The 27,911-nt window shown below is 45.0% G+C and overlaps 1 protein-coding gene across 1 annotated transcript in view; it reads left to right on the forward strand.

Annotated features, from left to right (window-relative positions):
- LOC146861627 (contactin-associated protein-like 5) overlaps positions 1 to 27,911 on the forward strand; it is a 1,270,002-nt gene that overhangs the window by 802,168 nt on the left and 439,923 nt on the right. The window contains exons 11-12 of the mRNA XM_085645996.1: positions 8,353 to 8,459; positions 24,715 to 24,834. Of these exons, the coding sequence (XP_085502122.1) occupies positions 8,353 to 8,459; positions 24,715 to 24,834 (227 nt within the window). The remainder of the gene's footprint in view (positions 1 to 8,352; positions 8,460 to 24,714; positions 24,835 to 27,911) is intronic.

Raw genomic sequence — 27,911 nt, forward strand, 5'->3', positions numbered from 1 at the left:
CTCTCACTAATCTCAGGTCTCAGGCCATATACAAATCTGTATACAAAATGACTCAAATCCTTGTCGCCCAGGTGTTCATCTCCACTGAATTGTTTAAAAGCCAGTATCAGCCTTTCGTAAAAAGCATGAACTGATTCTTTCGCTTCCTGATGTGTTCGGTCTATCTTAACCCAGTCTGTCTCTTTTGGAGGTACTTTATTTTTCAGGAATACAATTACCTGATCGTATTTTTTCATTACCTCTCGATCTGGTGCTCCTGTTTTCTGATCTCTTGGATATTCCTCAGTAGGCCAACTTACTACTATTTTACACTCAGCCCACAAGTCTGCGGGAACAATTATATCAAACAGACTATTCAGATCAATCCACAGCACCTTCGATAATTTCACAAACCTGTCTACCTGCCTATACCACTCGACGGGCTTTTCTCTCAGTCGAGGGAAATCATTTGTAAATGATAAAATATCCTGTCTGGTCCATGGAACATGTACATATCCTCATCCAGGTATTTCTCTCATAGGATAAGCATCCACTGTTTTCTCTTTTTCTCTCACATGAAATGCTGAATAAGTCCTGTCCACTGATTCTTCCCTTTTCTTGTACCACCTATCCTTCCATCTTTCTACATCACCCCATTTTCGCAATAAGGCAATCATCTCTTTAATCTGTCCTGTTCTGCCAGCACCATTTAGATTTTCAATATCCTTATCAGTGAAATCCACCCTGTAAGGCTTCTGCAAAACTTTCACCTTATCCATGTCAACTCCCTGTTCACTCGCTATTGTTCTTAACCTTTCATGTGTATTCTTAGCCCTCCAAGTGATGCTTTTGCACATAAATAACAACTCTCCATCATGATGGTTTTTGAGTATGTCTGTAGAAATTGTCCCTGCAACAAGCTCCTCCAATTCCATGCGTAACCTGGCTACATCAATTGCCTGTGAATCTTTATCCTTCTTTTGAAGAACTTTCAACCAATCATTCAAATCTTCAGCTGTTATTTCAGTAGATTTCTTCACTGCACTCACTTTCTCTGGCATCCTTTGTGGTTCTAAAATTGGCATCCCTGAACAACTAGTATCACTAGTATCCAATCTCGAATTAGACTGCACCTCTAATCCTCCACTACATGTCACGTCTTGATTGTCTCAAATCATTACTTTCTGTCCTTATTCCTGACTCTCCTGAAGGACCAGCCAAGCTTGTTAATTTATTCCCAACATATGGAACCATCAAACCATTCTCACTCATCCTCTGCTTATCAAAAATAGGCATAACCGGACCTATGGTTACAGGCACCGTAACAGCTTCCAAATTCTTCGTCAGCTCTCTAATCTTTTCAGTCAGTTCAGATGTAGTTCTGGCTAATTCTCTCGTATTCTCGTCACCACATCGATTCTCTCTCTCTCTTTCTCTGAAAGAGCTACCACTTTTTAAATCAGGTGTCACAACTTCTGTCTCTATGATACGCAAAGTATCTCTTATTGGAGTAGCAACTGGTGTGCTCTCTTCTGGTTCTGGTCTATATGGAGGTGGTCTCTTGTAAATCATGTCATCCAAGACCTCATCCTCATAATCATTAGCTCCATACCTTTTCACTTCTGCTTCAGGTACCCCTCTTGTTTCCTTTCTTTCTTCCTTCTCTTAAATTGTCCTCATAGGATATAATCCTTCTGTCATACTAGCATCTCGCCATCTCCTCATTCGATCATGATGAGTTTCACGATCATATTTCCTCCCAAACATATACCTATAGTTGCCTCCAGACCTCTGTTTTTCTCGCTCATGTACTTCATCTTCCCATTCCACCAACGCCTCAAACTGTGTCGGCCTTGGTCTTGGGTCAAGACACAACATCTTCTCCCGTAAATTTCTTAGCACGGCCATATTAAATGAACCATGTTCCGGGAAAGCTAAGACACCATCTTCCTTAGTATACCTAGCCCAGTTCTCCAACCATATACAGGTATGATACCCATATTTCGCAACCATGAAGGATTCAGGAGTTTTCGTTGGAGGAAACAATTCACCTTCTCTTGTTTTAATGTCTTTATCCTTGTCGAACCATCTTTTTATTTTACCGAACAAGGATTTCTTCTTTTTCTCTTCTTGGTAATACATTTTAGCGTTTACCAAAACTTTCTAATCCCTTCCGTAACACAACTGTACGGTACAATCTTTCGTCCAATAACAGCGCGACTCACACCAACGCACCAATCCTGGAGCGTCTACGTCACCCTGTACTCTTTGCAATCCCTGCGCAGCTCACACCAACGCACCAATCCCAGCGCGAGCACTGTTCTGATCCACTACCCAATCAGAGCGCGGTCTCTATGACGTCACCAGTCGCTGACTGCAGCTTCTGCTTTGTCTCCTGTCACTCGTCTACCCCTCCTTTACAAAACCTCCTCAGTAGACTTCGTTTTAAAATTTTACAAAATCTATTAGTTACAACATATAAACATCTCCATTGTCTGCTTCGCTAACCACAGAATAGTAAAGAAAATTCTCACAAGAATCCCGCTTCTTTTTAGAACAGCGCTTACCTCTGCTCCACTACGGAATTAATACTCTCGTTGACACAGTAGCACATCCCTCTACTTTGCCCTTCTAACATGCATCCATTAACTGTTTCCTCTAGGACTGCTCCAAAGAGTCTTACAATCAATTAAATGCTCATACATTCACGCACTTTCATACAAGAAAAATGTAGTACATACACACAGAATCCTGCTTTTTCCGAGAACAGCAAACAGTCTGCCCTACTACAGAATTATAACATACGTTAACCAAGCAGTGTTTACCTCTGCCCAGTCCTTCAAACAAGCTCAGAGAATACCTATTACTTCTCCAGCATTAAGCTTTAACGGCAAACCTTACGGATCCCTGGGACTTAAGACCAGAGTTTCACAGATAACCTTCGCTACCATACGCACTCCTTTTATACCGAAAATATGTCTCTAATAGTAACACACGACGATGTCACTGATTCCGAACCCAGACAATGTGACGCGCAACTTCAATTGTCACACGTTTCTCCTGCATACGTACAGGACCAACAATCCCGTCTTTCCCGAGAGCAGCATACACTTCCCTCTGCCCTACTACGGAACTGCCACCAGCTCCCAAGTTCCAGAAGCACTACATAAAACTCAATACGACGACTTCAACATATACTATTAGTACATATACCAACATCAATCAATAAATCAATGAATCAAAAAGCCAATGTACAAGCAATCTAATCAGATCAAGACAATAATCAAAACCATTACTCTGCTACCAGGAAATTGCTGCAGATCAGGGCATACAAATTCTCCCTACTTCCACGGATAGAGTAATTTCACAGATACACGCACATACACTCATCACACGCTTGGGCCCATTCCACTAACATACGCTCGATTACTCTATCAGCACTAAACACGGAGAGAGAAAACTCCTAAACACCCTGTATCTACAGTAAGGCCAATGCGATCAGTTTGTTACTGTCCTGAGTCATGATTTAAACAACAATAATCACATTAGGGTATTCAATAAACGACAAGAAATAACCACCAACACTGTAATTCATAAATGATATTTTATCTAAAATTAGTTCAAATGAAAGTCAATCAATAGCAAAATCATTATTCTCATAGTTACCTATTCTAGCTAAATGTCATAAATGGGTCAGGACAGGTCTCTCAGTAAAGTCTCCCGAGTCGCCGTCCTCACAGCATCGATCCTCACCAACGCAGGTTTGGGAAGAAGTGGCCTTAGACCCTCCCTAGTCTAACAATATTTATAATATAACTTGCAAAATAAAGCAACATAAAAATTCTAAATGTTCATTGAATCACCAAGCGAAACGAGCAGGAAAGGATGTTGCATCGCAACATTTGTAAGAACCTCCGCTCAGAAAAATCACAAAAATAAAAAGACGGAAGAAGGAAACTCGAGTTTTGCAAATGATACTTTCAGCGGAACCATAGCGAAGCCACCGCTGTAATCACAAAGTTCATTGTGGCTTTCTTTTCCTCCAAGGACAGCTGGAAGCTTGCCTGGAGTCGCTGTCATCACGGAAACTTTCAAAACTCCAGCAGAAGCCATGGTCAGGTGACTTTCAACCATGTTAAGCAAGGCCTTCTGACATATTCACATTCACTCGAGTGCAGGCTGTAAACGGCAGCCATCTTGTTCTAGGCCAAAACGGACCATCTTAATCGAAAGAAATACAAACAACGTTACTACATCATTGCAATGATTAAACAGTGTTAATTCCCACTAATACCCTTATGTGTATGTAATTAACTAGCCATCTGCGACATAAATAAGCATTAGTACACGTTATTTCAAAAGCGTTTTGTGCTTTAAACAAATAGCACTTAGCAACATTCATTTAATTAAACCTGCACATTATTATTGAGCAACATATATGCATTCCCACGTGTAGTTTTTCTCTTGTTAGTCATATTGGTTAGTCAAAGTTTCTCACAAAACCAATAATTATCGATTATAGATTAATAATTTTAGTTACGGCTTATAGACAAAACTGGAGCTAAAAACTCGATAAATTTTCAACAGAAAACCCTGCTCCAGCAACTACATGTGACTCATTCAGGTTGGAAATCTTTTTTATGAGCTAACATTACTTAGGCAAAGTTGATGAGTACAGAATATACCTGGTTTATAGATATGACTAAAACCACTGCCAATTTGTTTAATTTTTCAATCACAATCCTGCTGTAAACACTGTCATAGACATGTCAAAGATAACCAGCTTCTTTGCTATACTTTATCTCATGTGACGAGTGTAGTTTTGTGTGAGCGTGTAATGATTCAACCTTTGTGACTGCAAAAATGTGTAGAGTCCTCGGGTCTAGTGTGCTATAGAAGAGCACCTTACACAACACAAGCCAAGATAACTAGTCACTAGTGAAAGAAGTCCTTTAATTAGGACGTAATCCCATCCCCCACCGAGGTGGCATGCTTCATCATCTCAGATTCTCCTCTTGGTGGGGACACCTAGCTCCGCCAAGGGATACAACCCCCTCACTGTGAGGGAGGAGCTCAGGGATGTTTTAATTCCTATTCTGCAAAGGATATACAAAAATCCACCAGAGGTGAAACATTAAACTGGTAGGGTGACAGGTGTAGCGCAAAAGAAAATAGAACAGGGAAATGTGTGATGCTAAAACTAACTACCGGGAGTGAGAAAAAAGTTTATTAGCTCACTCTCTGTGTCAGGATTAAAAACAGTACACTTGCAGTGAAAAATATTTACTGCATTTCACAAAAGGAACAGGTCTACATGTTTCAGCCAAGTCGACCCAAAAAGGTGTCACAGCCCTCTTCAGGACCTCAGGATAAAAGTGCTACTGCATGAAATACGTGCAATAAATAAAAAATATTTAAAGAATGTTATTGAGAATACAAAACCAGTAGTCCCTGATGGATTGAACTCGATTTACTGGTTTGAACCTGTGAAATACAAAAAGTAACAGAAAAAGAAAATCAAAAGCTTGTGTCTGAAGAACATCAACATATCAATACAGTGAGTCATAAGTACTCATCTGTGTAATGCCTTAAGAAGTATACAATTCAAAGAAATACACATTATTCTTACCCGTTATTTACGAGCAAAGGCCTCAGCACACCTGGCAACAGCTCAGGACGGGAGGCACTGCTCTGAAAGAGAAACATGGGCAAATGTCAGACTGAGTGCCGATATCTAGTTGGACACTGCTACAACATTAAAATAGATAAGAACAAGCTGTTCACAACGTCAGCCAAGACAGGCAGAAGCCTGTAGGATGACCGTAAGATATTGGAAGTTCGTGTTACACAGAACCAAACAGATAGTGTGAATAATGATCAACAAAGGCCAGTAGTGTGACTTTTGGGCATAGGTGACATATCCTTATAATGTTAGTAATTGCAATGAAAACAAGCCATACGAATAAAGCATAATCGGCTTGTCTGCACTGAAAGTCAAGTTCTTGTTCATCAGCAAAGAAAAAGGAAGTCTGATGATCCTTTCGATGCTGAAACATTTCATGTTGTTACCAGTAAATGACACATAGTGAATGCCAAGCATCCTGGGAAGTCCACTGCATGAGAATTCTCGCATTTCAGACATTCGGATTATCGCTCATCAGGCACTGATGTCATTGCAAAGTCTGGGTCTGAAAAGACAAGTGAACAACTCTGACTGCTGCTGTCTCTCCATCACCAATGCCGGTCATAGACATTTCTACTGCCGGTCCCCAGTTTCCACAGACACAGTTTGTGATCAACGCACCACAAAGACTGATTGAAGAGCTCTAATTGTATATATTGTGTATATGTTGTGCATAATTCTCCAGAATTTGAGTGGCGTGAAGAAGGACAAACATATAGCTGGTAGTCTGACAATTTGTGCGGATATAGCTATTGGTTCTTTATTGGGGTTGATAAGGGAGTGGTTTATTGGGTCAAAACTATTAAATCTGGTAACTGATGCTTTCAATCCACTAAGAAGGTAGGTTTTTGACAGGGGAATTAATTATTTCCTGCAGGCCACAGTGCAATATGCTGCCACAAAATTTGACTTGTTCATTCTTTGGGTTATACAAAACATCTATTCCACTCTTATTAATAACCAATTAAGGCGCAGGGCTGGTCTGAAGAACCAAATGTAGCCCTGACAAATATGTTCAAACCAGCCGTTCTCCCGTTGTCTTCGTTCCCAATATCTCTCTTGCTTTTAATCCATTCTCTTTTTCCCTCTACTCTCGCCCTCTCTCTCTTTTCTGTCTCTGTTCTCTTTCTTTCTATTTTCCTCCTCCCGCCCTTTCTCTCTTAAAGCCTCCCTGTGCCTTCTGCTATTATCCTCTGCGAGCTTGGGCAGTGACAGAGGCACCAGGAGCTGCTCCTGGCTTTCAAACCCGGGCTCCAAGGCCTCCAGTCCACCGGGGAAAATGCCTGGTGGAATAAAAGGGCTTTTCAGGGCTGCATAGGCAAGTGAATGGTTAGTGATATGGTGGACGTTACAGTCGAGAAAGATGGTATCCCTGAATTTCGGAATTTAATCTCAGAGGAACATCACTATGATGTCTGGAATAGCATATGTCGTACTCAGAAATTCTTTGCCATTTTTTGCCACGTTACAGACTAACTTAGTTTGATTAGATGTGTGTGACTTTTAAAACTTTTCATCCCATTTGATGTCCTTATGTTATTTCTTCTCTTCCGTGTGACAATCTGCCTTAATCTTGCCTGTTAGTGATTTGCACCATTGACATATTTCAGCAGTTTTTTACAAACAATCTAGTGATGGATTTTAACCTACTCTTAAACGTGCTCATTTAGAAGGTTGTGAACATGACAAGGACATTTGGTATGTTGTAGTGCAAACGTGCCACCAGCGACTCCTGCTTAGCATCATGCAGGACTAATGTGCCTTTCCTGTATGCCTCATTAAATACTTATTAATAAATGCCATTTTAACTTCTTCAACTGATGGCATATATTTTAGACTAGTTGAGCTGAAAGGTGGGATGGTGGCAAATGAATGGCCAGAGCAAAACTGTGATCGTGCTATTTTGAGTAAAAGTTAAAAAAGAATTGATGTTTAAAAATTGTGTGCAGCTGTTAATTAGATGGCTCAAGCACAGAGCATTCAGCTTTTCAATAAGTTTTGAATCAGTAACTTTTACTCATGCTTGATATTGTTTATCGACAATAGAATCCCATTGTCTATTTCTGTCTCCACGTTTTTTTTAAATTTACATACGATAAATGTATTTTGTTCTGAGTGCAACAGGTCAGTGCCCCGACACTTTCACTTAATGCAAAGCCCACATTATAACTGAATACATTCATCCGGGCAATCCTATGCTTTCTGCACAGCGCTGTCTAGATGAAACTGTTCGGATATGACAGGGGCTATGAAATGTGTCATAATCTTTATTCATGTGGGTAGTGCATTTCATGTCATATTTGTATACACCTGACTGATGCCATATTGTAAGCTCTAGAAATGGGAAACTTCCATTTGTCCATTTTGTAGTTTCAGAATGTCCTTTTTATAGCTCGCTCCACTCCCCTGCCTTTGTACCCTGTGGGCCAATGCATGTGGTCCTGATGGACTTTGCATCTCATTTCACTGCACTTTGGCTGTGAGGGTGCATTTTAGTAAACGTGTGCAATACCCTCCGAGAACTGAAACGAGGCAGCTAATTAACAAATGCTACGAGTTTGGCTTAAGACCTGTTGCACACATCACCAGTAAGCCAATAGCATATACTGTCCAGGTGCACATGTTAAAGACACACTTCCTTATTACAGTCCAAGAAAATTACCTTTAAACAATTCTTTTTCTTCAAATAGGTGTTTGCCAAATTTATGTGAACATGGAGCAAAGTGCTCGCAGTCCTGGGGCACTTTCTCCTGTGACTGCACTGGAACTGGGTACAGTGGAAGCACCTGTCATGGATGTGAGTACTTAAATGAAGTGCTAATGTAATCTAATAAATGAGAACTGATATATAGTGGAAATTGAATTATCTTTCATTTCTGGCATAGGGATCCCTAGCATAAGTTTTTACAGCTTCTATCAGAATTTTCAAACATTTCATTAAATGTCATAGGAGTTTGGACATTTCAATATCCTACCATCTACAATTAATAGGTCGTTTAATTGACAAAATGTAGCCTTTTTAATTGAGTTGTTGGTGGCGTCATGATTGTAACAATTGGATCTGTGAAGAGGTACGTTTTGGTGATGGTTAAATCAATCTAGTTACAACTTTTGGCAATTATATTTTTGCATTTTTTTAAACAACTAATATTTTAAAGTGTTTTCAATTTGGTAAAAGTCAATGATGTCTAGATACAATTCTAACAAAGGCAAATGTCTTAGAATTACAGCTTTTATAGAGGTCAGGTGCATGAACTGTTTACTTACCTGTAAGGACAACAATGTAAAGTCCACCAAAATATCATTATCACATTTGGCGCATAATATGCACTCCAAGGGCTGCATTATACAAGTGCTTTGGGGGAGCAACGGGTCTTTGTTCAATGCTTTCAGCCCCCAGGGGCACTTTGGCATTATAGAAGGGGCTGCAAATGCTTGTGTGGCCCCTTCTTTAATATCTATCGCGCTGAAGCATGGATAGCTCCAGCGCTATGGTGTTCCCTTATTTGCATGGGGTCATGGCCCCATGCAAATGAGGGAATCTCTTTGCCTCTTTGCCCGTCTCATATTATAGACGCGGTTGCAGAGGTAAAGAAGCTGTCAGAAGGCGCACTGACAGTGCACCATCTAAAAGGTGGCATACTGACAGTGCACTCCTGATGGCAGACCTCTGGAGGGGGAAAAAGGGTCCCATGGGACCCCCCCCAGAGATCCCCTTGTAGGTGGGTGCAGGGCAGGTGGGTGCAGAGCAGCAATGACAGTTTCTGTACTGATTGTGATATGGGAAAACACAGCCTAAAGAGCATGTCTAGTAAAAGGCACCTGCTAATGACGTCAACCCCTCATGTGGTTGACCAGTGTTCCTTGTGTGGTCCATAGCCTCATATCATAGTGCAGAGGTGAAAGTGCTCTCTTTACCACACGATTTGTACTGGAAGCATACCCTTTTGGTGCAAATTCCAGTACCAAGAAAATGTCTGATGAATCATATGCATTGGCCATGTCCTGTGCTGTGCATTGCATCCCGCATGCAATGTATTAATTCTTTTGTGAAATAGGCGGATTTCACCTTGTTAACATCTGCTTCATGTAGGAGTTAGAGATTTGTGTCAAAATCCATGGGTATATGCACTGTTCCTTCCAGTAACACCCCAGTAATACAAAACAATACAAAATAAGGTGTTTTCCACTGGGAAAACAGTACATTTTTAATATGGGTGGGGTAGAAAATAGCCTTGCAAGACCTTACATCACTTTCCATTGCTTTGTGTTGCTCTGCATTGGTGCAAAGCCTTAGTAAATCTGGACCTTTGACTGGGATGACCCTTTTTGTGTATACAACCTCAGATCCACTCAACCTAAAATGAGGCCTAGATCATGGTCAGGTGCTGTTAGACTCGGCATTCTTGGCTTGGTATTACCACAGGGCTTTTTCCTTCGCTTCCCTGTTTTTACTGATCTTGTTGTACTTTACATTAGGACACTGTTGGAAATGGCCCTTTTTGCAGGGTCATCCTTGAACTTTTTGCCTTCCTCCTATATTTATTCTGACCAGTTGTTGGCTATTTTATGTCTCTGGGATCTTTACCACTGCTGATCAGTGCTAAAGTGCATATGCTCTCTCTATTATAGATTGATGTATGGATTAGTGATTCCATGATTGGCTGGTTTGGTTTACCTGTCAGACCCTAGTACAGTGCACCAGGAGTGCCCAGGGCTTGAAAAATCCAAATGCTGCTAGTGGGCTTGCAGCACCAGTTGTGCCACCCACAGAAGCAGCCTTGTAAAATGTGTCTAAGGCCTGCCATTGCAGAGCCTGTGTGCAGTCTCGGACTGCCATGTCGACTGGGTAAGTGCACCCACTTACCAGTCCCTAAACCTTCCCTTTGCTTCATATCATTCACCCCTATGGTAGGCCCAAGGGCAGGGTGCATTGTAAGTATAAGGTAGGACAAGCCCTGATGTGTGTGGCATGTCCTAATAGTGAATTACAGCCATTTTCGTTTTTCACTATTGCAAGGCAATCTGTTCTCCATAGGCCAGAATGGGCAGTTTGATTATTACATTTTATAATCCTAAACTGACTCAGGGAACATGGTAGAAATTCGGGTTTAGTATGCCTGAATTCAGAATGATAAAATACATCTTTTAGTGAAGTTGGTTTTAACATTCTGTGTTTGAAAATACCACTTTTAGAAGGTAGGTATTTTCTTGTCTAACCATCCAAACATGCCTTTGCTAGGCTGTGTATTCCTTGTCTGGAGTTTTGAGTGACAGGGGCTGGGGAATTCCAGGGGGCTGGGGAATTCCCAGAGACAGGGTGAGTCAGCACAGGGCTGAATAGAGAGATCTGAATCTAGATGGGAGGGAGGAGTTGCACCTGGGACCAGAAGAGGACAGTGCCTGCCCCCACAGTGCTGGCTCCACCCCCTGGGATGCGTCTGATGTCTCTGCCCTGCACTGTGAAATGAGAGAAGGAATCATGTCAACAAAGTGCTCCAGGGCTGTGCTTTCCCTCCACAATGCTGGCTCTACCTCCTGTGGGGCGTCTGATGTTTCTGCCCTGCACTGTGAAAGGAAAGACGGAGTCATGTAAACAGAGTGCTCCAGAACTGGTTTGGACTGGGCAAAGGCCCCTCTGCCTTCAGAGGACAAAGGATTTTGGGGTATACATTTTGGGACCTTGATCCCAAGAAATTAGATCATCCTGGAATCAAGAAGGAATCTCTGCCAAGGAGAAAGCTGGAAGACTGAAGAGGAAGGACTGTCCTGCTGTGTGTTTGTAGGCTGACCTGCAGTTGCTTTGCTGCCAAGGAGATGGGAAGGACTTTGCTGTTGCTGTGTTCCCTTGCTTGAAGAGATCTCCAAGGGCCTGAGGAGAGCTGGCCTCCTGTTACGAAGTCCCAGGGACAAAAGGACTTCACCCCCAGCTTCCCCCCCTGAACTCTGCTGAGTGAGTTCGGCCCTTCCTAGAGTGCTTGATCCAATTGTGGGGCCTCTTGAAGATCTGCAACTTTCACACATTGCTCGCTTGCGGAGCGCATCGTCGACAGAGCGAGAAAATTCCCGCCGCCGTGAAGATCGTCGCAGCGCCTGTTGCTGCTGCAAAAGCCGGCGCATCGCTCGCTTGCGGAGTGCATCGCCCCGGTGCGGGAAGATTCCTGTTGCTGCGAATATCGTCGCAGAGCCTGAAGCCACTGGGTGAGATCGTCGCACCACTTGCTTGCGGACCGCATCACGTCGCAGCGAACATCGTGGCAGAGCCATCGCATCGAGGGGCCGCGAGACGAGAAGATCGACGCTGCGCATCGCCGCCTCACCTGAGATCGTCGCCGCCCGAAGATCGTCGCATCGTGCCTGTGCGAGACGCTTCCTACCGAACCTGCACACCTGAATCCATACAAGGTATCGCATCCCTCCCCATACAGACCGGATTCATCGCAACACGCCCGCTGCGTGCAGCAGGGCTGTCGCATCGACTCACGAGTGACGCATCGCTTGTTTTTCAATGCTGCAGCTTCCATTTGAAACTTTTGTCGCATCTACAGGTACTTTGGGCTAAACGTGACGCAACGGTGAACTATTTTGACGCAAACCCTAGAACTCTTTTAAAATCATATTCTTGAACTGTGTATGTTGGATTTTTGTTGTTTTGGACTTGTTTAGTTTAGATTAAATACTTTTATTTTTCTAAGCTGGTGTGGAGTCCATTTGTGGTGTTTTCGCTGTGTTACTGTGAGTGTTGGTACAAATACTTTACACATTGCCTTTGATAATCCTGTCTGCTCGTGCCAAGCTACCAAGGGGGTGAGCAGGGGTTATCTAAAGAGTATATCCCCCTTACCTTGACTAGAAGCAAGGGTCCCTATTTGGACAGTGGTACCTACCTCTGCCAACTAGAGACCCCCAGATCTAACAGACAACAAAAGCAGTAGTGATTTTTGGAAGGCAATTAACACCCCTCTTTCCAAAACTCCCTCTGATCCCACGCTGGACACTCATGTTAATGAAGAAGCGTGGGTGGCTCATTTTGAGCGGGATTTAAGTTCTTTTGATCCTCCCAACCCAACACTTCCCCAAGGGCTAACCCTTGAAGGAGCACCTAATATTCTCGACTGATGACATAAAAACTGGTCTAGGGAAATGTTTTGGCAGGAAGGCCCCGGGCCCCGATGGAGTTTCCATTGATTTTTTTCTTAATTCATCCAGACCTGTGTTTCCCCCTGCTAACAAATGTCTTCAATGCGATAGCAAGAAATGGCCCTTTAGCTTTGTGGAAGTCTAGCATAATTGTACCGATTTTCAAAAAGAGTGATAAAGAGAACCCCCAAAACTATAGACCCATTTCTCTGCTGGACTTTAGCGCAGAGCTCATGGGCCATCTTCTGCTACACAAGCTGGAAGAGTGGCTAAGGGAGTAGAACATCTTCATCCAGGTGCAGTACGACTTTCAAAATGGTAGAGGCTCTATAGATCAGTGCCTCAACTTAAGCCTGATTGTAGAAAATAAACCAAAGCAAAGGGAGGACAGTCTTTCATGACATTCATGGACTTAACAGCTGCATTCAATTCTGTGAGCCATTACAAAATATGGAGCCTAATGGAAACTATGGTGATCGAGACTGTAATAGTAAATTTAATCAGTCAATTGTATTCCAGTGTAACTGCTTGTGTCCGTTTTGGCAAAAACAGGGAATGTATGTGCCCTTTTAAGCTCTCTAAGGGAGTAAGACAAGTGTGTGTACTCGCCTCTTTTTTAATCACAATCTACACAAAAAAGGCTTGAGGCAGCCCTAATGGGGTCAACACCAGACGTTCCCGTCTGTGACAGGATTAAATTGGTATATGCAGATGCCGCAGTTTTAATCGCCAGAACGGGGTTGGCCCTCCAATATTTAATAAAGGAATATGTAGCCTTTATATCCTCACTGGACCAGAGGGTCAACAAATCTAAATCTTTCGTTCTCATAACAGGGGCACCTTTAACCAAAAGAAAACCACATAGGAACACGGAGTTTAGAGGTAATAATAATCCACATTTGTAAAGCGCGAACAATCACCCGTAAGGGTCTCTAGGAGCTGGGGGCCGTCGGGAAGATTAAGCAAGCTATTGCCCAGAGTCACATGGTGCTGGGCTAATCTGCCGCCGGCGCCGGGGATTGAACCGCGGTGCAACACCTCTTCCTTGGCGGTAGAGTCCTTTCCATACCTAGGGATACAGTTTGACAGAAAGCAGTCTTGGGCAAGCATTGTTGATAACAGGGCCCTAGTGATGGAAAGGAGCATAGCAGCAACCTATTCCTTTGTTGAGAAACTGGGAACCAAACCTCTTGATTCAATTAAAAAGATTTGCCAATCAAAGACAGTATCTGCCACATCCTATGGGGCATGTGTGTGGGGTATGGCTCCTGCAGACCAACTTCAAAAATTGGAAGATTGATTCTTCAAGAGTGTAGCCGCCCTCCCTAGATCTTCCTCAAATTATATCTTCCATCACGAGTTGGGATTGCCATTTGTGTCAACTGTATCAAGCTAGCACTGATTATGTTGTTGCACTCCATAATGAGCAGGGACGGGTTAATCTTAACATAGTCCATTATAAAAAACTGTTTAAAATGAGACAATATGCACAAAATCACTTATCTTCAGTATGTGAAGTAAATTTTTACCTCACTTGGGCTAACGGAACTGTTTGATGACCCTAGTGCATGTTGGAAGATTTCAAAGCATGAACTAAAAGCCATCTAATTGAACAAGGTCACCCTTGACCGACAGGAAACAAACCGTGCAAAGAAATCAGTCATAATATACCAGCACACAGCAGCAATTTTAGAGGGGGGTTATTCTTATTTAGAAATCATCAGAATACCACAACATAGCTACATCTTGATGAGGTTCTAAATGCACTTAATCCCACTGATGCTGGGCTTTCCTGCAAAGAGGTTTGGCCATTCTGATTTGCTACCCTGACCTTGTGATAATGTCTCTTAGTAGTCCGAACCTGACATATTCAATTGTGTGGTTTTTACAAGGAAGAATGTGAAAATGTATTCTTCTAATTTTAAGACGTTTTAATTTTAAGCAATGCAAGTAGCATTATATTTTTTAAAGAAACTTTCTGATCCTTTTATATGTTGTTCAATAGCTTCCTTTCTATGGGACTGTATGAGGGGAAAGAAAATATTGTACCCTAGTTCTCATCAATTGGGACTATGAGGCGTTTACGCTGACAAGACACAGGGTTGTGGAATTTAATAGAATATCTACTTGTCCATGGGGCAGGTTGCTTCATAAATCTACTTGTCCTGTAACAATATCCACTTGTCCCTTTGGTGCCATGTAGTGTGGCTACAAATTACGGGAGCAATCTCATTATATAAGAGCTCTGATATAGCCTCTCTGATTATGCCAGGGCTCCTACCATAGTAGTGTTTAAATATTTGCAATCGCCTTATTTTGCCACGTTTCCCTCATATCTTCATACCGGGGCTTACGGTAGTGGTAAGCAATAGGTCCAGGGTTAGAATGCCCTTTTGAGTCTGTGCAAACCCACTAACTTGCATGTTGTAAGACTTTTCAACAACTCTTCTCTAATCTTTTCCCATACTGAGAAATGTTGGAAATTTACTCCTGACAATGGTAGACGTAAATCTTCTTCCATAGTTGGGGAAAAAAGTGGTTAGAGGGGAAGTGAGCTTGAAAACACTCAGATTTCTGCATGAGCAAATCTATGCATGCATATTTGTTCATGTAAAAATACAGCTCACAAATATTTTCTAGGTGTGCTATTTCTTGTCTTGCTTCTGTAAATTCTTGGGAATTCATGAATGCTGTATAGCTGCACTTAAAGAAAGGATCCCTGGGTGCACTTTTGAGGCTTTCTTTAATTATTGGTCCCCAAATTTGGTCTTGTGTTTACCATGATCTTTCGCGTTTATTAAAATTCTGTCTTTCTTTCTGTATCGGCTGGCTTCACTGTGAGTGACAGCATTCTGCTCTTTCACTAGAAGCATATCGGCACACACAATAGTTTTGTTCAGTGCCAGTAACTACTGTGGCAGTGTGTGCTTTTTGAAACCAAAAACTATTTTTGTTTTTTGCAAAAACCTCCACCTGCAGGTCCTCGCATTTACTTAAATTTAGGAAGGTAAACTCTTCAGAGAGACAAATCAGGTCCCTGTTTCCAACCTGGTCTTCACTGCGGTCAGCCTGAACTTGTGACTTTATCCCACTACAGTGCGACCAGATAATCGTGAGTGGCACTTTGTGCTTATTGGGTCTATTTTCACATGAAATTTTAAAAAGTCAAATCTCTGGTTCTACTTATTGGATTTTTGTTGTTTTAGTCTCATTCTACTTATTCAAATTTAACACTGTTTTGTTACGTTGTGTTTTCACTTCATTTCAATTTGAGTGGTGTGTAATTACATACTTCTTGACTCTTAGTTAACCCTGTCTGCTTTTGTACGGGGCTACCAGAGGGTTAAGCATAGGTTTATTTAGTGACATTTGTGGTTCACACTTACAAAAGCCGTGGGGCATATTCTCAAGGACTTACCGTCTATTTATCAGCACTTTAGCGCTGCAAAAGTGGTGATATATTTTACGCCCTAGTCTCAAGCTGGTGCAAACTGCCCATATCGCCAGTTTTCCATCGATAGCTGCCGCAAAAAACATCATCACGGATGAGAGCGACAACTAACGCTAATGACATGCAGAGTAGGCATTCCCATGCAAAAACACATGAAAACACCACTTCGCAATATTCTCAAAGACCATCCAGATTGGCGAATCGATCCAAAAACAGGCGATAATGCGCGTTAGTAGCAGGGATTTAACACCTGCCTTTTACTGGTGTTAAGCAGGATGACAACCTGCAGTATGAAAAGGAACCCAGCCCAGAGCCACCTCTGAAGACCAACACATGTCATGGAGCTACTGATCATGCAGCTCGAAGACCCAAGAGGGCCACAGCACCCAGCGCCACCACCCCCAGGCCCTCCCGGAACCCCCTGGACTACCACCGAGGCAGCGCAGAACAAAACAGCTGACCTTCCGAAAACGACATGGCCCCTCAGCCACACAATTGCAGAATGTGGAGAGAGGTGGGAACCAAGTATGTGTGAAGGAGGCAAGTCACCCATTAATAAGAATGTACACAATGCCAAGTGTGGCGCTGATGTGCTGGACAGACTTCAGTATGCAGTGCACAGACATGACCATGTGGACATATACTACTGGTGTTTGTATTGTTGTTGACAGTGGGCACAACCATGTTACCCCCAGGCAGTGGGGAAGACCTTGGTCATGTAGCTTTGACGTCCCCCCTGTAAGCATAAGCGGAGTGGGCTGGTCCGGCGTACGCCAGTCCACCGTCGGAGTGTGAATAAATAGGCCGGGGCTCTGGGCGTGGTTCACTTCCGGGATGGCCAACGCATCTGCGAGGGCGGCGCCTCCCACCCTGCCATGAGTCCGCCACCGTGACCTCCAGCCTCCTCAGCAGATCGCTGGCCTTCACGACACAGGACCCCAGCGCAACCAGCGGCACAGCACCGCAGAGTTATGTGTGTGCTGACTACTGCCTTTGGCCTACACTGCGGTCAGCAGGTTCCCCAAATCAAATTGAGTCTTCATTTATTTATGGCAAAGTCCAGTAGGCAACGGACATTGCTTCCAGTGCGGCCTGCCCGGATGACGCATCACCGCAGGCTGTGCACCCGCTGAGTGCTTCAGGTGCCACTAACTCTGTGCAGCTCAAGTCAACACCACGTGGCAGTGGGCCCTTGCTGTCTGCTGCCTCCGGCCTACATTGCAGTCAGCAGGGCTCACACATATCAAATCCAATCCTGACCTGCAAGGACACGCCATCATCACTGGCTGCGCACACGCTGAGCTCATCAGGTGACACTAACTCTGTGCAGCTCAAGTCAACTCCACGTGGCTGTGGGCCCTAGCTGACCACTGTCTCCGGCCTATACTGCGGTCAGCAGGGCTAACACATATCAAATCCAATCCTGACCTGCAATGAAACGCCATCATAGCTTACTGCGCACAAGCTGAGCTCATCAGGTGCCACTAACTCTGTGCAGCTCAGTTCAACACCACGTGGCTGTGGGCCCTTGCCGACTGCTGCCTCCGGCATACACTGCAGTCAGCAGGGCTCACACATATCAAATCCAATCCTGACCTGCAAGGACACACCATCATCACTGGCTGTGCACACGCCACCACCGCCAGGACCACCTCCAAACAACAACTGCCTGAGACGGAGGAGTCTTACAGGCAGCCTATCAAAGTTACTCCCACCTGTCTTGGATGCCATCATCAGCTTGATACCCTGCTCAGCTCTTCAGGTGCCACTAACTCAGTGCACCACAACACATGGACCCTTTATGGTGGAGTTTTGTGCTGTGGACAGCTGATGCAACAATGTCACCTCAGGTAGTGAGGAAGACCTTGGACAATGATGATGAAGATGAGGCAGGTGTACCACACCCCACTGCAGCTGCAGCCGGAATATCCTGAAGGGACACAATCATTAACAATTACTTTACATGAGCACGTTCATCTCTGGTGCCCCTACCTCAGTGCAGCTCAATTCATCGCCACGTGGCAGTAGGCCTGTGACAGCCGCAGTGCATCCGGTGCCACTAACTCAGTGCACCACAAGTCATGGACACTTTATGATTGAATCTTTTGTGTGTGATTCCAGACTGGTGCCCCTACCTCAGTGCACTGCAAGTCATGGACCCTTTATGATTGAATCTGTGTGTGTGATCCAAAGATCACTGTTCTAGTTGTTGCCAGCACCAACCTGAGGGCTGGCTTACACTCTCCCCACACCCATCTAGCACAGGTGTCACTGGGCATGTGACCCTGGTAATAAAAAGGGGCTGGGCGCATGTGCCCATAGCCATATCCACTATCTATCTAAGTGTGTCCGTGTGGTCATTATGTATGCATGATGTCCCCGGGCCCTACCACATTACATTGTGCTGTGGACAGCGGATGCAAACATGTCACCTCAGGCAGTGGCTAAGACCTTGGACTTGTAGCTTTGTCGTCCCCCGTGTAAGTGTAAGCAGGGTGGGCTGGGCCGACGTACGCCAGTCCAGTGTAGGGGTGTGAAGAATTTACCCGGGGCTCCGGGCATGGTTCAGTTCTGGCCTGGACAAGGAAGTAACTAATGTGCGTGTCTCTGTTGTAGTGTCGGCGCCACCCGGCCCGCAATCGACAATTTTGCAATGTAGCATGCACCCTGAGGGTGGGCTCGCAAGAAGGGAGAAATGAAGGTGCGCAAGACCGCTCGGGGTCTTGGCTCATACATGCCAAGTGTTGTGTGTATCTGTAATGCCTCAGCATGAGCCAAATGCCTAGCCCTACTCGCAGGGCGAGTTCAGCCAGGCATGGAATCTACATCTGTGTCCGCCCTATCCTTATCATAGGCCTACACTGACGTGGCCGCCCACCTTCAATGGCCAACATCACAGCGTCTTTGTCAGGCTTGTGGACATGCACATACAGTCATAACAATGGTGTGTCGTAGGATTGCAAGTGATGCAACCGTGCAGCGCACACAAGTAAATAGGCCAGAGGTGAGGGAGGAGCAGCTGTGAGGCAACGTAACACACAGTGATGCCGCACATTTGCCACATGCAAGACATGCCAAACATGAATCCCAAAGTCGCACACATTCCACCCCACCCCCAACAAGCCACATCACATTTCCTGAATGCAGGCAGATGACAAACTAACGCTAGGAATGAAAGTTCCTTTGTCTGTACTATCAGACGGAAGCATATCTGCACATCCAAACTCGGAATTGCATGTGCCCGGCACCCCCTGACTGTTACCATAGCAGCTGATGCCGACTCCCACACTATGCACAGCCCGACGAAAGACCAACGTAAACACAATTCACACACAGAAGTCCTTGCTCGAAGTTATCTTGCATGGAATGGCCTTCACACTTACTCCCACACCATCCCAGGCGTACAACTGTTGCACACTAAAACAACTCATTGATCCGAGCTGTGGCATTTCATCCACAGAACTGGTGCAGGTCAGAACAATGCCGCTTCAACCAGAGCCACTAACGCAAAGGCAAAACATCCCGGACACATGCACAACCCCTATCACGTGGAACTGTACCATGCACATATGCTGCATTTACTGGGGGCCCTGCCATTGGAAGTGCTGCAGATCAGTTACCGGCTAAGCTTCCGCCTTGCCAACTTCACCTGCGTTCAGCCTGTTTTGCATTGTCGATTGTGCATATTCGAGTGGTCCATGGATGTCTGCCTATCCAGCAGGAGGGTAGCTGAACTAGATTTTGACATGTGTTTGTGCCCCCTGTTGGCCCACGACCAGGAGTGTCACCGTGATACCCGTTTATGGGATGCCTTGATACTTGGCATACATGCTGGCAGTTGGACCTGGGAGATTGCACAAATCCTCATGTGCAGTGACCACATTGAACCGCTCCCTTATTGGGCTGTAGTGCTAATTGGTGAAAGGGGGTGGACGCAGCACATCTGTCCGGACATGCTAATGGATCGACTCGCCGTCCTGTTTGATGAAGTCGAAAACTACCTCATGTTGGAAATGATAGCCTACGAATCTGCAATCGCTTTCATGGACGAGTAACTAAGTACCAGCAGCCACAACAGATTGGAACCCATTGCACATGTCCCAACACCTTGTTGCATCTTGGAGATCTGGTCACATATTCCTCGACAACAGTGGACATGGCTGCATTCGCCTGGACTCCGAATACATGAGCGGACAACAACGCAGGTTAACACACACCTGTGAAAGGTGAGGCACTCCCCCGGAGTGGACAGTGGCGATTGGCAACGTTCCTCATTCTGACCTAGTGCTGCATTGGTCTGCATGTTGTGGCACTTATCTTGCCCATACTGACATGCATATGCTAATAAAGTCTACGCACCTTCACTTGTATTCAACTGTGATGAGTGTTGATTTGAATGACAATGTGTTTCTCACTGGCTATCTGGGTCACGGCCATACATGCGCATTGATATCATTAGCCAGGGAGTACCTTCATCCATACTTTCATACTTGATTGATCACAGCCATGACACATCTGTGTGAATTAGAATGTTTTATTCACACTCAGTGGAGTGTTGAAGCTGGACCAGTACAGGGCCATGCAAACCCCACTTTACGTTGCTGCCCCATGGAGGGCCAGCCAGAGTCCTTTAGGGATTTATAAGTTCACTTCAGTCCGCAGTGTGACTGCTGTGTCATTGGTAACCAAACAAAATATGGCAGTCCATGTCGAGGTCCAAGTTGAGTGTCGCTGAGTGTAAAGGAGGACAGTGGAAGGTGTTATTCCAGGGCATGAGGAGGAGGGCAGAACCAAGCTGAAACCTGCCGTATGGCAGAGATGAATGCTACCACTTCATTCTTACCACAAAGCCAGATTCATCATAATCTTCGTCCTCTGATGTGTCAGGTGCCTCACATGCGGGTGGTGGTGTTTTGTCAGCATCACTGTGTGGCAGTGACACATCAGGGGCCGGAGGTGGAATGTCTGCTGCACTGTGTGGCACTGACACTTCAGGGGGCGGAGATGTGGATGGAGTAGTGACACCAGCATTCATCCGCGCCAGGCCTTGTGGTGGCAATGGCATGACGAGGATCTGCAGTGCATGGAAGATCACAGCTACATCTCGCTGGTTATGCAGTCGTGGCAAACATTCTTCCCGTCTGCATCCACTCTAAGCTCTCCATCATTCTACTTATGTGTCTCAACTCCCGGCTGACATTGCTGGAGCCACTCTGACTGGACAGTTGTTCTTGGCTCAGAGTCATGACTCCAGCGATGTCAGCCATGGATTGTTGGAGAGCATGGTGCGGACAGTGGGTGTCCGTTAGGGACTGGAAGTTGTCCCTGATGGGAATTAGACACCCACGTATGGCATATAGTTTGGCTGCCATGAGGTTGAACCCCACCCGCAGCTGTTCAGCCATCTTCTCCTGGCATCCTAACACACGGTGTTGGAATGCCATCTGTTGGTCGTGGGGTCCTGGGAGACAGCCGTGGTGGTGGGTGCTTCCTGCTGTGTGGTCTGTGCAGGGGGTACCGTCTCATCGATGCAGCTGGGCTGCCCTGTTCCTGGAGGTGGGGTGCTGGAGCTGTCCATGAGCTCTTGGAGGGCATCGGTGTCAATGTTGGGGAGGTCCTCTTCATCATCAGTGCTGTCTTGTTGGGTCTGCTCTGCAGGAGGTGTTGATTCACCCTCTGCAATGTGAAGGGGAGATGAAGATTGACATTGTGTTCACATGTATGTTTACGCATTGTACAAGTTTACTTTCAGACTGCATGACAATGTACATTGTGAATGTTGTGAGGAGATACCTATTTGATGCGGGACAGTTGACATTTCTACACCATCAGGGACGTGAGGTTGTACTTGTACATTATCATCTCACAGTTTCCTGCTATGCCAAATGTGAATGGCCATTTTCTACACACAAGCGGCAGTAGTTGTGTCCTCTATTCTGTTGTGAAAGTGTTGCAGTGTGTACCACATTGTTGTCAATGTTAAGGTGCTCTGATTATTATGTTTGTGTGCTGCATTGTTGGTGAGTTGCCCCTTCAGCTCTGATTTGGCTGGCCCTTATCCCTTTCAGGTGGTGTGCCTTTCACTTCTGTGCTTATATAGTGCTGAGGTGTTGCAGACTTGGGTAAATTGGGCTCTTGATCGGAGTTGTGACTCTTGGGCATGGTTTGTCCACAGATGTGCTATACTTTATTGTGCATGTGTGCCATTGTGCCCATCTCCCCCGTCCCCCCAGTCCCTGGTTGTTACTCACCCTGTTGCTGTTGGCTGAGGTCATGTTGTGCAGTGTCCGGTCCCCCAACTCCTGCCACCGTCTCCCCAATGATGGTCCCAGACTGGTCCTCCATGGGGCTTGTGGGGTTCTGGTTGTCCTCTGTACTTAACTCTGGTTACCTCCATGGTGCTTTGCAGTTGTTTGTGTTTTGTTTATGTTTTTGGTTGCCGCTTTTATAGTGATTTTGCCCACCTGACTTGTGGGACTTGCAGGCCTGGCGCTGCTTATCACTGAATTTTTTATCGCAGTTGGGCCCATCGCAACATTTTTCAAGTTCGGGTTTAGATTTTTATCCCCATCCTCGTAATTATATCGCGGATATTTGACGTGTTATCGGGAAACTATTGCATGTTAATGTTAATGTCATTTGTAGAGCGCAACAAATACCCGGTGGTGTCCTGGCGCTTCTTGATTCTCTAAGACTGGCAAGGTAAAAAGGTAAAAAAGTAAAAAGGAGGCGGCCTACTCTTTGGAAAAGAGCCAGGTCTTTAATTCCTTCCAAGCCTTCGCTGTGCCATGGATAAAACTTTTGCCCCCCCCCAACAGGCTTTCTTTATACGAGGCACCCTAGCCAGGCTGGCGTCTTTAGACCGCAGTAGTCTGCCTGGTACCTACCAGCGCAGTCTCTGCTGAAGATACTCTGGACCTATGCCATGCAAGGCCTTAAAGGCTAAGCATGGTGCCTTAAATTGTATACGGCTCTTTACTGGGAGCCAATGTAAGGTTTTCCTTTCTTTGGAAACGGAGCAAAAATTTGAAGGGCCCATGAGTAATCTAACTGCCGCATTCTGCAGTATCTGCAGTTTTTTTAATCCTCTTAATTGTATGTTGAGATAGAGTCCATTGCAATAGTCCAGTCTAGACATTACCAGCGCCCCGACTACAATTTGTCTGCTATCCCTAGGCAATAAGGGCAGGACTTTCCTCAGCATTTTGGTGATATAGCTGGTTTTAGAAGCTAGCGCATTTACTTGAGGTCCTAATGTCAGTTGGTCGTCCAGTATAATTCCCAGGTTCTTAACCTTTCTGGTTGGCACGGGGGCCTGTCACCGCAGAGTCATTTTCCCGCAATAGGCGGTAATATGAAAAATTGCGTTAACCTATCATGGCGATGATTATCGCACGTTCTTGAGAATATCCCCCTGTGTATATTATTTGAGTGGGACTTCCACTGTCCCAACAAAATATCAAATTTCTCACAAGCACAGAGAGAGAGTGTACATTGGTGTTCTGTTGACGCTAGGGGCTTTCACTACCGTGTTTTTATTCTGTTGTGTTCTTGACTATAAAAGTCCTGCTGTTGCTTGGACTTAACATGCATCTCTGTAGGGAACTGACTACTGCCTGTGGCATAATTATCAAGGGCTGGGCAGTTTCACTGAAATTTGTGGTCGGATCTAACCAGGAAAAGTTGAGACCTAACCAAGGTTTGTCATACTGGACTGCTATTCTCGGCATGTTGGTTAAAAACGCTCATAACAATGGTGCCTCACACTGTTTAGTGTGGCAATGTTCACAACAGAGCCTCTTTCACATTAAAAAGAATGTTTAAACGCATATGAAAATAGTGATTTGCTTAATCTATATGACTTATGCATATGTAATTGTTCTTGGGTATTGTGCAAGGCTCTGACGCAGTGAGATGTTTAATGGTTTCCCTTCAGTACTGCTCGAAAAAATATATGGAGATTTGCCCAATACATTTGAAAAAGTTTGCTCTAAAACGAATATTTAAAAAAAATGCACATATAATACTGTGTACATTAATTTCTATATACCCACCCAATTTTCTTCTCTAGGCAGCGCTGCTCAACCGATCTGGCTCAACATGGGTATGATATTGTTTTTCATTTGGATGCTTTTGATTCTCATCCCGGCAGTGACAAGATTAACTAGTGCTTCAAAAGATAGATTCTGTCATAATTAGCACACAAAATCGTATTCAGCTGTCACTGGGGAAAGACTAAGGTGACAAGGACATCAACAGGGAAGAGTCTTTGGCAGAACACCTCCCACCATCATCATTAAAGGCTTATTACAGTCACATCCCAAACAGGCTTCTGGCTTTCAAACTTAGAATTTTATGAAACATGTCTACATAGAAGCAAGCATTTAAAATCTGATTCGTAAAATAAGCAAATATGTGGTATTAACTGATGTATATTTACCTATATGGTTCAATATTCCAGCTATTTATGAAGAGTCCTGTGAAGTATACAGACATAAAGGAAATTCTTCAGGTTTCTACTTTATCGATACAGATGGAAGTGGCCCCCTTGGACCCATGAGTGTGTACTGCAATATGACTGGTAAGGACATCATTCAATATATATTTGTCATAGTATTTCCTTGATTTATTTTAAATGCATATTCTGTTCAAGTCGTTGAAAAACTGAAGATGTGCTTTATGCAGAAGCTGCAGTTTTACAAGCTTAGCAACTCATCATACAACTATATGTTACTACTGCGTTGAGCGATACATTTGCTATAATTTTTATAAAACTGCAGATAATATGATAGATTATGGAATGTACCCAGATTCTGCAATTTATTAACATAATAATTGCGGAAATGCAATGGGAAAATACTAATATGTATATATTTTGCCATCATATTAATGTGCGGTCTTTGATAGAATGTGTCCAATGTTTTATTTTGACCATGAGAGGTGGTATTTCTTTGAATTTCTTGCTCCCCTTTCTGTTCGCCCATGTTCTGAAATGGTTCATAGCAATCCCTTTCTAGAAAATAAAATGTAGGTTTTATTACCTCGTGGCACATAAACTAATACTTAGATAATTCCTCAGGTTTGTTCTTGTAGGAAATTGGGTTACAGGTTGAGGGGGTAAAACCCTACTCAAGCAGAAACCACAATTCTTGTCAGGGTAAAACACAAGCAAACTCCAAATTAACCTGTGCTCAACCCTCTGGTAGCTTGGCACAAAAGCAGTAAGCTTTTTGTGAGGAACTTTACCTGGATGCCGCCACTTGCCGACTAAGTGAACTGGGAAACCGCCAACTCATCTTGTAGCCTCCCTGTGTCCCTGGAGGGACTGACCGCCATATCGCCGTTTAACAACTTGCAGCACCCGCATCGCGGGTGCCGCTGCGCGGCATTTGGCGTGGGGTCGAGGCTGCAGGAGCGCCGGAGAGCACCCGGAAGGAGGAGGGAACAACAGCGTGAGGTAACTGAGGGCGCGTGCTGCAGGGACTCTCTAGACCAGGATTCCCTGCGCTGCACAGGTGTGCATGGCCGCGCCCCCAGCAAGACACGCCCCCGGCCGACCAAGCTCTTAAGTGTGAAGACTTCCTGAGTGCAGTGGGACCCTTATTTGTGAGGAACTTTACCTGGATGCCACCACTTGCCGACTAAGTGAACTGGGAAACCGCCAACTCATCTTGTAGCCTCCCCGTGTCCCTGGAGGGACTGACCGCCATATCGCCGTTTAACAACTTGCAGCACCCGCATCGCGGGTGCCGCTGCGCGGCATTTTGCGTGGGGTCGAGGCTGCAGGAGCGCCGGAGAGCACCCGGAAGGAGGAGGGAACAACAGCGGGAGGTAACTGAGGGCGCGTGCTGCAGGGACTCTCTAGACCAGGAGTCCCTGCGCTGCACAGGTGTGCACGGCCGCACCCCCAGCAAGACACGCCCCCGGCCGCAACGCCTCCTTTAAGAACAGCGCTCTTCCGCTCAGCGGGACGCGAGCGGGACGCCGAGCGAAGCCCGGGCAAAGGGCGGGCCCTCTGTGGCCCTCAGAGGCCAGAAGAGGCTGGACTGGGCCACAAACCCTGGTCGGTTACACTTAGCTCCTTTTTTCTACTACTGCTAGGGAATACGGGTTATGACCTGTCGCGAAACTAGAAGTATGGCCGCTGTAGGAGCTAAAAAACTCACTGGAACTCTGGACGATTTTATCACCCGCACTCATGCGTTAATCGACGAGGGAATAATACTAATGGATAGGAGAGTGTCCCAAGACTTGGCCATGGCCAAGCGATCCTCCCTGGGCCTTATTGCACAGGCACAGACTCCTAACATTGACTCTCGGACAGATATACAGGCCCTAGTACATAGCACTGGAGAGACTGGGGATCTTGATGCTTCAAACACTTTACAGGATCTGGAGGCTTCTCCTAACCTTCATCTCCTAACAGAGAGTGGAGCGCAACAAAGTGAGTCAAACACCTCTAACATCATATCCGCTACAAAAGAAAGGGGCCGGATAGAAGGGGCAATCCCCAAGCAAAATCGAAAGGCCAATAAACCATCCATTCCTAAAGGAAAGAAGGTTCGAATTCCCCCTAACCTCCCTAACTTGGATAAATTGCCAGTAGTTTTACCTAGTCCCACAGGGGGGCCGCATTCTATTAAGAGTGGTTTACCCTTGAGCCTTCCAGACGACACTATCATCGACCAAAGTCTGGAGGAAATTCTGGAGCTGAGTGGGGAAGTTGGTAATTTAGCAAAATCACCGTCACAGGAGGGGAATGGTTCAAGCATAAATAACACCACTATTTTTAATATGTTAAAAGTTTTGCTGGAACCCATAGAGGCTAGATTACGCTGCCTGGAAACTGTCCTAAAAAACATACATAAGGATATAAGTGCCCCTAGTTTTACCTTGAACAACAAAACCGCCCAGGTCTCCATCCCACCTAAAACGGCCAACAAGCCTTCGGTGGCTATTAACAGAACGTTGGAGACCAAAAATGTGGCCCCCAAGAAACCTAGCAACACTCCAAACCAGGTTGGTACCAAAACAAAGCCCTCTGTAATTGACCAAACTCAGAAAACAGATCAAACCCAGAAAACAATTAAAATTAATCCAACCCCTCAGGCTACATCAAGTGATTGCTTATCACAGCCTCTAAATCTTGATGCACCCGACAGAGCCAAGGGCATGGCCCGCAGAAATATTCACCTTCCCCCTGATGCCTGTCCCTACGTGATTATTCTCACTGGTGTTACTGAAATCCCTCCATCAGAAGTAGAATCGTACCAGGCTCTTAAAAACAAAGTATGTCACTGGCTATCCAATAATTATCCCCTCCCGCCAAACATACCGAGCAATATTCTAATGATAGAGAGAGTTCCGTGGGTGGGAGGCAACAGAAAAAACCTACAAGGGGACTGCGTAGTGGTCACCTTTGAGAATACGGAGGTTGTAGATTTTATTTGCAGTACTGGATCCCCTAGATATCAGGCGAGTACGGTGACTGCTAGACCTCTTTCCTACTTTTATCTACCACAAAATCAAGCTGATAATCGATGGAGCTGGTTAAAAGGACCACATGACCGTAAATCCAGACAGAGACTTAATCCCCCCTGGGAAATACAATCCCTTGGGTGGGAGGAGGGGTGGGATGCGGGATGGAACCTGGCAAGG

This window comes from Triturus cristatus, chromosome 3_1, assembly GCF_964204655.1.
Source record: "Triturus cristatus chromosome 3_1, aTriCri1.1, whole genome shotgun sequence".
Classification (NCBI taxonomy): domain Eukaryota; kingdom Metazoa; phylum Chordata; class Amphibia; order Caudata; family Salamandridae; genus Triturus; species Triturus cristatus.